We start from the raw sequence: 10,287 nt of genomic DNA on the forward strand, positions 1-10,287 counted from the left end.
CCTGCCAGGAACAGCCCTGGGGTTGTGCTTGCAGCCCGAGTGCTGACCCTGCAGGTGGCGTCCTGTGGCATCCTCCCAACCTGTGAGGCAGGAACTTTTATTACCAGCATGTAGCATGTAGCACATTAGGAAACTGGAATGACGAGCCCACAGCTATCAGGTGGTGGCAGCAAGCCTCACAGACGCCTGCCTCCTGCCTCCAAACCACTCACTACACCCTGCTGTCCTTAGGGCGGCGAACCAGGAAGGAGCCCATAGTAGGATCTCCCAGGAAATAGTGCTCGGGTTAGGGGCTAGGATGACTTTCTTTCCGGCTGCTTTTTTTGTGAACATCTGAAACTCCCCTCCGATTCTCTAGAATTTTTTTTTTTTTTCTTTTCACATCGACTCTCAGGTCGATAAAAAGAAAAATTGCTAACTGGGCCCAGCCTGTTACACACAGGCAGTAAGGGTCAGAACATGAGACTCTGCTGGCTGAGGACTTGCCGTCCAGTGGGCAGGTTTCACCCGGGCTGTGCTGCTGTTAGGCTTAGTGCAACAGTTTCCAAAGTCTTGTCTCTTTAACTTGGGGGGGCGTGAGCGCCATCTCGGCCCCTGCCACACTCACCCCATCACACCAGGCCCTCTGTTACTTATTACTCTGGACTGTCCCCGGGTGTGGGCGTTCTGAGTTTGCACTTTTAGCCTAGTGGCCTGGCATCCTGACTGAGGGTTCAGAGTTCATTGGTGTGAGGAGGGAACCCAGGGAAAGTATGGGCCCAAAGCTCCCCGAGTAGATTGTTTATTTTGAGAGAGAGCGCGAGAGACTGTGCCTGTGCGCACAGGCGGGGGAAGGTCAGAGAGGAGAGACAGAATCCCAAGCAGGCTCCACACCTTCAGAGCAGAGACCGATGCAGAGACCAATGCGGGGCTCAAACTCATGAACCCTAAGATCCTGACCTGAGCAGTCACCCCTCCCCCAGGAGACTCTAATGTGCAGGCCAGCTCCACCCGCACTGCTCTGGCGGGCCTGCTTTGGCCTCCTGAGCTGGAAGCATTGCAGGACCTGGGCTGGTTCAGAAGGCAGCTCTCCTCTCCTCTCCTCTCTGCTGTGCAAACCACTGAGGCAAGAGCGAGTGCAGCTTCTCCGCCGTGTTCCTCACCCCCATCTGTCTGTAGGGTGAGCTCAACCTGGAGGCTTGGGCTTTTTGAGGCTTCTTTGAAATTCTCTCCTGGTGGGGCCCCTGGGGTCAAGATCAGGATTCAGGGCAGGCAGGATGTGGACGGGGTGGGGGTGGGGGTCTTCTGGGGCAGGCTGGACCCCTAGGCTGCTGGCATAATTCCTTTGGAAGGAGGGGGGAGATCCCTCGCAGAGAGGCTTTTGTATTTTGTGGCCCATGCCCGGTTTCCAGAGCAACCGTGGACGCCTCGGTTCCCTTAGAGGCAGGAGCAGAGACCAGAGGACAGCCAGTTGGCACCCGGAGCCCAGATACCTGGGCCAATGGGAAGTGGCGGGCCAGAGTTCCTGCGAGGCGATCTGGAACGGAGGAGTACAGAGGTCTGGGCCAGTTGGAGCTCCCCTGGCTGGCCATGGGGTGTAGAAGAAGCTGAGCCCATTCCTGCCAAAACCCCTTCTGAAGGTTGTAGAGGGGACTTGGTGGCTGCCAGGTCCACAGAGGGGAGCGCCCTTTGTGGGACAGGAGGTCCTGGCACCGTACTGGCAGGACCAGCAGGGGCAGACCTGCTCACAGATACCCTGCCTGGAATGCAGTTGCTTCTCTGGGCCAGAGTTCCTGGGCTGGGGGTGGCCTGGTGACAGAGCAGTCCTGTGGCCCTGCCGACTGTCTTCAAGGTGGCTCAAGGCCGACGCCCTGTCTTGGCACCCCTCTGCCACTGCTGTTCTGCATGCAGAGACCACCATGGGCACTAGCCTCCTTCCTCGTCCTAGTTGTGGCCACTGGTGAGTACCTACTACTGTCCTGAGTCCCAGGGTTGGATCAGATGTACCCTTGACCCCTCACCGTAGGCCAGAAGCCCAGCCTCTTCATCTATAGGGTCACCTAGGGCAAGCCACTTGGGAAGAATGCTGCGTATGGCTAGTCCCTTCCCTGCCGAGTTCTGAGATGCCACAGTCTGCCATAGTGGAGAAGGGACTGGGCACTGGGGTCAGAGTTCAGGCTCTGGAGTCCTCCCCTTTCCCTTCAGACTCACAGCTCCTAAGGGTGCCACAAGTTCCTTCTCCTCAAGTTTGTCCCTCTCTAAACTCCTTACACACATCACTTCCCCGAACTGAAGAAAGAGACAGGATAAAGCTACATCGCTCTCCTAAATAAATCTCTGCCCGCAGGGGGTTGATGCGGCAGCAAAAAGGGAGCTGCCCGCATCCCAGTCTCCCCTGCCTGTCAAGCTGATGTCAGACTGGCCAGCTCCACCCTACTAAACTTCTGGAGCGGGATTCCAATGTGAGGAGGTGAGGTGGGCCTGTGCGTGCCAGGTCCAGGCTGGACCCTTGACCTGTGCCCCTGGGGACGGGGGGAGAGGTAGCGTTATGGACTCTGCACTCCCAGCCTGGGTTCCCTTGGGGCCAGAGCATCAGCATGGAAAAGGTTAATAACATTGTCAGCATCCTGCCTGGTTATTGTTAAGTGGGACCCAGTGCTGGGAGCTGCTGGTGAGGACAATGGTCTCATCCCAGCTCTACAAGCAACTGGAGGCCCACCCTCTCCCTAGTTCCCAGGGGAAAGCCCAGAGCGCTGCCTTCACTGGAGAGAGGTGGTGACTACAGTCAGGCTGCTCCCCAGGGACAGGATACCGTATGGGAGCCTAGGTACAGACAGCAAAAGGAATTGTCTGACCTGCAACCTCCCCAGGGCAGGAGGAGGAGGCTCTCTCTGACTCTCAAAGGTCATCAGAGCCGGCTGCCAGACCATGTGAGAATGAGCTAGTGGTCAGAGAGGACTGGGATCTCTACACTGGGTGCATCTCTGAAATGCAGAGGATTGAGCTCTGTGCCTTGGCCTGGAGACAACTAGAGGGGAGAGAGCCATAGGGACAGAAGGGGTTGGGCTCTGCTCTCTTGCTTGCTGACCCCAAATCCTGAATTTACTCAGTCATCCTTCATGCTCCCCAGGACGGCCACCCTCCCTGCTTCCATACCACGGGACACCCTAGGGAAGTCCAGGCAGTGGGAAGCTGCTGAGATTCCCAGGGGACACACGTGAGGGAGGATCCTTGGGGCTGTCAGCCGGGAGTCAGCAAGGAGATGTTCGGGGGGGGGGGGGGCAAGGGAGGGAAAGGGAAGGGAGGCTGAAGTCAGGCCAGGGGCTTAGGGTGGCTAGGGATGGGATGATGCCTAGAGACTTCTGGGAGCGTAGGCCGAGTGGTACCCCAATCTCAGACTCACCCTGGGGAAGAAGGTCTGGATGGGAGCTAAAGGGTCATGTGTGCCTGCCTGCCCCCCTTCAGCTTTTCTTGGTCACAGGGCTATTCTGTGCGTGGCTTCCCAGCAGCTACCAGCTGCCCCTGTGGCAGCTGGCTCGCCTGCCCAGCTATGAGAGTATTCGAAAGAAGACCCAGCAGCAGCAGGTTCACCAGCTGATTGCACGGCGCTTCGGGATCTGGGCCTGCAGAGAGGCGAATGTTCGGCATTCCTAACCTTGGGCACCTTGGACAACTGAGCTTTAGTTCATATTACTCTGATACATAATGCCCAGTTAGAGCCCAGGATGAGGAAGGGGTCACTGGTGGAGAGCCCCAGGCTTTGAGAGGAGGCCCCACTTCACGTCTTCGGGTGGAGGGAAGGATGGCAGAACCCAGCCTGGGGGGGGGGGGGGGGTCCTGCCCTGGGATTCAGAACAGGCTCCTGCCGAAGGGATTCTGTGCAGCCAACAGCTCCACGACTCAGCTTGTCTCCAGGAAGGAACATCGCTAGGGGAGAGGAGACACAGAAAGCTGAAGCCAAAAGAAAGGAAGTGTGTACAGGCGGGCGGAGAGGCTGGTGTGTCAGGGAATGGCTAAAGCCTTTACGCTCCTATCCCTCAGCTGTCACCAAGCTGAGGAGGCGAGGCCCTCAGGTCACTGCCTGCACCACGACCAAACTGCGGCTCTGCTCATCCACCCCATGAAGCGACACCTGCTCTGCTCAGGGAAACACCAGTTTCCCTGTGTAGGAGGTGTAGGAGGAACACCCTCTTCCATCCTGCCCCTTTCTGCTTTTCCAGAGGACTGGCAGGGACGGTGCTGAGCCTACAGAGACACCTCCAGCCATCTCCCCCAGCTGGGCCTTGGTACGTGACCCCCACAAGAAGGAAGCCAAAGTGAACCTCAACAAACCCTAGACCACCTCTGCCAAGGATCTGCAGGAGGTGGAGAATCTGGGGTCGTGTCCTGAGAAAATAAGGTGACAAGTTCAAGGCAGACCTTCTTAGGTTGGGAGGCTTCTGTGCCCCGGTCCCTGAAGCTCCTGCCTGCAGGGCTGAGAGTCCTTGGAAGGAAGCCACTGGACTCTACAGGCCCTGCTGGGGCTGCAGCTCAAACTGCCCACCCCCAACAGCCAAGACAGCCCTCTGCCCCAGCTGAGACTCTTCCTGGCCTTGCCACTCGAAGCCAAGCGTCTAAGGTCTTGGGCTGGACTGACAGTGAAGGCCCCAGCCCACTCCAGGCCCAGATTGAGTTCCTAAAGCCAGATCCTTTGCTGTTTATGGTTTGTGATAGATCAAGAACCAGAAAACGATGTGAGGTGGGCGTGTCTTTCCCCAGGAGATGGAAAGCAGCCCATTTATCACCCATTCTGCTTCATCACTGAAAGGACCTGGGTATTCCAGGGTAGATGGGGACTTTCTACGCTGGACCCACAGAGTCAGACAGGGGTTGGCCATGTGGCCACTCCTGGGGCTGCAGCCCCAGCTCCCTCCAAATATGGCTCCAGGAGAGGACATGACCATGTTGCTTCCTTTACAGCCCCTCCCCCACACCCCCACCCCCCCAGGATCCAGCCTGGGATGGGTTCCTGGGGGAGAAGGAGCAGTAACACCCTCAAGCACAAGCTCTCCTCCTCCTTCCCCTCGGGGAGATGGCTCTAAAGCAATCCCTTCTCAAACACACTCCCCTCTTCTCTTTTCCTCACTCTGGCAGGCCGCTTCTCTGCTTTCAGGGTGCTCCGTGGTGCACACTACAGAACGTGGGTAAGGGCCAAAAGACCAGTAAGCAGCGCCATCCAGGTTTATCCCCACACAGCACAGACTCATGACTCCAGCACACTTTATTTCTGGCCCCAGGTCAGGTCTCCCAAAAGCCAGTCACTTCAGAGTCTTCTGCAATCACCACCAAACAGACGTCCTCAGCAGACCTTGTCGTGCCAACCCTTGACTTCTGCCGCTGCCATCCTCTCCTGTCACCTGGGCTCCAGTCTCTGTCCAGCGGCCTCGACCAGGAGTTCAAAGCATAGCCACCAGTTTGAAGGTGCCCTCAGGCTTGGTAGGAACCACATGGACAAAAGTCTTATAGAGCACAGCACCCTTGGGCAGCCTGGTGACCAGGTCCACAGCCTCCGCATTGCTGGGACTGGGCACATAGACCTCCTTAGTGTAGCGGACTATCCCCTCCTCCAGGGCATAGAGGTACTTCTTCTTCCCCAGCCCCACCTGCAACACAAAGACCCAGTCAGCTGGACCGACGGCCAGGTGGTCCATCCCAGGGCTTCAGAACAAACTTCTCGTAAGGATTCAGGCCCTGGGCCCAAACGGGAGATCAGAAAGCTCTATCCTGGGTTCCCTTTCCTACTGCTTGGCACTTCCTTGACTTCTACTTCTTTACCGACCCTGGGACAGAAGGGGGAAAACAAATACTCCGACAGCCAATCCACGGGGTTGCTCCGTCCCCGAAGGCTGGTATCTGGACCCGTGTCCGTGCAGCTGGCCAGAAGCCACACCAGACAAATCCCCGAACCCCAGGCCCGAGGAAACTGCCCCTAATCACTGCCCCTGGGAGCTTGCCTCGCTTAAAATGAAAAAGCACTGGAGTTGTCAGAGTAAACACACGTTTGCCATATTTTCATCCAAACAGTGATCTCTAAAGTTCAGGCTTTACGGGAAGGACGGAGCAAGGCCATATCTATGGCAACACGTACACTAACATAACAGCAGTACCAATGGTATCCGCTGATATGTGCATCAACTCGGTTAACCCTCACCTGCCAGGGCAGCTGTTTATTTCTAGCTGTTCTTTGGGCGAAGACTATGAGCAGAGAATAAACTAAATAAACTACGAGTTGCATACACGGTTTGTAAACTGTACGTATTTCGGCATTTTTCTTTAAGAGCTTGAGATTGGCAACACGGTACTCGGTATTTCTCTGATTAAAGGAATGAGCCCTGGAGCGAGAGTGCCTGGTTCAAATCCCAGCACGACTACCTACTATCGTGTGACCCGGACGAGTTGTGTTACTTCACTGTGTCTGGGTTTTCTCATCTGCAAAACGGGGGTGATGTTAACTGCTTTATGGGGTCAACTCGAGGAATTAAATGAGTTCATCATTAAGAGCTCAGAATACTGCCTAGCCCAAAACATGTTAGCTTTTGTTATTGTCGCTGTTATTACTTTGGCAAGTCCCAAGAGTTAACACAGCCACACAGCCAATGTCTCAAGTTCTAAAAGACAAAGCTACTGCAAGGACAATCAATTCACATACAAATTAGCATTTCTGACGTAAGTATTGGCTACTATCAGTCTTTTGGCGCCTCCTAAAATTGCCAAAAAAGGGGCGGTAGGGGAAACGGATTCCAAAGGAAACCAAACCAACATTTAAGATAACGTGAAGAGTCTCGTACCGATCTGCATTGACAAAGATCTTTCCTACGTCAGAAAGTAATCCCAGCTTGCTGAAGCTGAAATCCCTGCCTGCTGTAGACCTGATTTCTTGCATGTCCGCTGTATTTATTAAATCCAAACTATCTTTTTCAGCCATCTATTAACTTCGTGCAAAAGAGCGGTTAGAAAGAAAGAAAAAGGAATACACTGGAATTAGCTCCCCCAGATTCAAAAAATATCTCAAATCACTAAGCGTCTCCTCCTCTAACAGGTGGGGGTTAGAAAGGAGACCCGAGAGAACCAAGCTGCTGCTACACAAGGCAAGGCACAGTGACCGGGAGTCAGGCATCCCTGGCATGAACCCCAGCTCTGTCACGTGGACCCCTCCACTCTCTAAGTCTCTGGCATCTTACCTGGACAATGGAGGTGCCATCTACCGCATCACAGGGATGGGCTAAGGGTGAAACGAGATAATGCAGGCCCAGCAAACAAAATGATGATTGGCATTTGATAAGTACCCAATAAACGCAACTGTCTTGTTATTTACTATCATGCTTAGGAGCACAGAGAGGTGGTCCTGGGAAAGAAAAAAGGGGAAAGGGCCAAGGAGCAACTCACATGGGCGCCCGGGTGCCAACGGAAGTGGCGCTGAGTCGCAAGGATGTTGCCGGCATGAACGTAGTGATCTAAAAGAGAAGTCCACAAGCACACTGACTCTGGGCCCCAGTGCTGGGGCAGCACAGCTAACTGCTGGGAAAACACACCGGCCCTCGCTTTCCTGGACCAAGTGCCGCACGCCGACCTCTAAGCCTGACCCTGGACAAAGTCAATTTCTTCATGCAGCAGCAGCCCCGGGTCTCCCTCTGCCAGTTTTCTCTCTCCAGTCACGTGGCCCAGGTTCACAGCTATCTGCTCTTCCTCAGGACCCCCTCCCCGCCCCAGGTCTTCTCTGCATCTGGAATCTGGAACCAAGTACTCTGGCGAGCTAAGTGCAGAGCAGAGGACCAGGAGTGTGCGTGGTTTTCCTGTTCTGCAAAGGAATGCTGGGGACAGCACGGGAGGGGGCAGGTGGGAAGTGGAAGCCAAGGCACACCCTCACCCTCCATTTTCTTGAGGCCAAAGCGTTTGCCTGGTGACTTTCCACCCAGGTTTTTGGAGCTGCCGCCTGTCTTCTTGGATGCATGTCTGACGGCAAGAGACGCAGTCTGAGGGGGGCCCAGCAGGGTTGTAACTGCAGACAGAACAGAAAAGTTGTTCAGAGAGGCTCCCAATCACTCCTCCTCTGCCTCAATGGGCCATCTGCTAAGCTGAGAGGTGACAGGGGGGCAGTGGCAGGGGAGGGGAGGAAGATATGTGAGCAGAAATGCCACTTGACTGTGTTGGTTTTCAGGGAGTGTCTGCAAGTCCTTGGCCTTCTCCCACGCAGGGGACAAGTCGTTCCTTGTATTGTCCAGGGTGTATGCACTCATGCGAAGAGTGTGTGTGGCCAGGGGAGGTGGTGGGTAGTGAAATATTCACGGAAGATAAATAAACACCATGTGCCCTGGGTCCTGACACATTCAGTCCTGTTGAGGAGAGACAAACACCACAGAAAGGTAAGCCATCAAGAGGACACCACAGAGCTGCTGGCTTCAGCCTCACTCACCACATGTCGTCAAAGCTCCAGGCACTGTGGAGGGGCCAGACCACAGGGCCCAGCAACAGGACACCCAGACAGAGGGTCCTGCTTTGGCCTCACCCACCACTTTCTCAGCCATCCACCCATCTACTGCACACCAGATACATGTAAACAAAAAAAAGGGCAGCTTCTCTGAGGGTGGCTCCTACAGGCTCCCAGCCATTTCAGAAGGCTAGATTCTCTTGGGCAAGCCTATCCAGCACAGGTCCTAGCCAAGACTGACACCCTGCCCTTGACAACCTGACCTCCCCATACGCATTCCGAAATGCTCAACGGCATTTACTTTTGCAAAAGGAAGTGAACTAAAATTCACACTAACCAAGCTAGAAGCCCCTTGCTATATGACAAGCACAGGGCTGGCAGTCCTTGCTCTCAGGTCTCCGGACACAGCCAGGGCTATGCCAGAGTCTTTAGAGAAGTCTTGTGAGTCCCCGGAGCCTTCAAGTTCAGTGCTCCTGAAACCAGGTTTCTGAAGTTTTAACGAGCACAGAGAGTAGCTGGGGCAAAGGACCAGATATAAATACTCAGAAAGACATGTTATAATACCCAGCACCGGGATCTATCTACCTTTAAACCTATTTGTTTATTCATCCTCTTATTAAGCTGAAGAATGGGGCTTTTGTTTTACCTACATTTTCTCTTTCCTAAATCTTTGCCTTTCAGCCTACTCCCCATCCTTCACCTCAAAGTAAATGATGCGACTACCTATGCAGTTGCTCAGGAAGAAATCAAGACCTTGCAGATCGCTTCCCTTGGCTCATCTCACATATCCAGCTCACCAGCAAACAAACTCTGGGCTCTATCTCCCAAACAGATCTTAAAAACCACCCACCATTTCCCTCCAAGTTCACTGACACTAGCATCTTGGGGAAATCCTCTCTCATCAAGGCTCCCATTTCAGCTTCCCATCTGGTTTCCTCATTTCCACTCTTAACCCTCTTTAAATTCACGTAAGAGCAGCTGTTTGCTTCTCAAAATGTAACACTGGCGTGAGTCACTCTCCTGCCCCTCATTCTCTGACAGGGCTAGGCCTCCTATCGTGCTTTGGGTCTTAACTTAGATGTCACCTCCTGAAAGGCCTTCCCTAATCACCAACCCCCCGCGCCCAGAAAAGACACCCCCCACACACGTATTTTTGCTTTCCTTAACAGCACGTGTCACAATTTAAAACCATTTTGTGTTCGTGCTTATTATGTATTGGCTTCTCCACTAGAAAGAACCCGTCCGGGGGACAGAGACTGTCTTCATCTTCTCTGCTGAGATCCCCAACACCGAACCACAGTCTAGCACAGAGACCGAGCGGGTTATTGCGGGGGGGGGGGGGGGGGAACCAATGTACAGTATTTATAGATGAAGGGATCCAAATACACCAGGGAGTGGAAGCGAGGTGCCCAAGTCACCAAGCGCCAGGGAAGCTGTACTGGCGCGCCCGGCAAAGGAAGAACACGTGCTCCCCCAAACCATCCACCACCCACTGCCGGCCGCCCGAGACGTGTCACGTGACCGGTGACAGTCGCCCCTCGAAGCTCGTGGGCCCTCCCACACGCCCGACTCCGCGCCCAGTGTCCTCCGCAGAGAACGGCCTCCACCCCCAGGCTCCCTGCAGGGCCCCCGCTCCGCCGGCACCCCTCGCCCCGCAACAGCCGCGGCGTCCCGTTACCGGCCGCCCGCGTCCTCAGCGCCAGCGCCGCCGACGCCATATTTGCCGTACATTCGCTTCCGGTCTTAGAGACCTGCTTCCGCTACCGGGCGATCTACTTCCGGGGTCTTCGCGGCCGTTGAAAAAGTGGCGCGGGGAGTGGCGGGGGAGCGTCGCTGTGCTG

The 10,287-nt window shown here is 54.9% G+C and overlaps 1 protein-coding gene and 1 long non-coding RNA gene across 3 annotated transcripts; one reads left to right on the forward strand and one right to left on the reverse strand.

Annotated features, from left to right (window-relative positions):
• Positions 1–1,317: 1,317 nt before the first annotated feature.
• LOC131497773 (uncharacterized) lies at positions 1,318–5,110 on the forward strand. Its single transcript, XR_009255135.1, has 3 exons — positions 1,318–2,449; positions 3,110–3,196; positions 3,461–5,110. It is a non-coding gene; the product is annotated as an uncharacterized LOC131497773 (long non-coding RNA).
• A 111-nt stretch (positions 5,111–5,221) lies between these two features.
• On the reverse strand, positions 5,222–10,251 carry MRPL27 (mitochondrial ribosomal protein L27). 2 transcript variants are annotated; one of them, XM_058704342.1, is made up of 4 exons: positions 10,125–10,251; positions 7,886–8,017; positions 7,405–7,472; positions 5,222–5,621 (listed from the first exon to the last, which is right to left on the reverse strand). In XM_058704342.1, the coding sequence occupies exons 1-4, from the start codon at positions 10,162–10,164 to the stop codon at positions 5,415–5,417; spliced, it is 447 nt and encodes a 148-aa protein (XP_058560325.1). In that variant the 5' UTR covers positions 10,165–10,251; the 3' UTR covers positions 5,222–5,414. The 2 variants fall into 2 exon arrangements, with proteins under 2 accessions (XP_058560325.1, XP_058560324.1); XM_058704341.1 differs by lacking the exon at positions 10,125–10,251 and adding an exon at positions 8,432–9,931.
• Between the last annotated feature and the right edge of the window lie 36 nt (positions 10,252–10,287).

The sequence above is a fragment of the Neofelis nebulosa genome, chromosome 16 (assembly GCF_028018385.1).
Source record: "Neofelis nebulosa isolate mNeoNeb1 chromosome 16, mNeoNeb1.pri, whole genome shotgun sequence".
In the NCBI taxonomy this organism is placed as follows: Eukaryota; Metazoa; Chordata; class Mammalia; order Carnivora; family Felidae; genus Neofelis; species Neofelis nebulosa.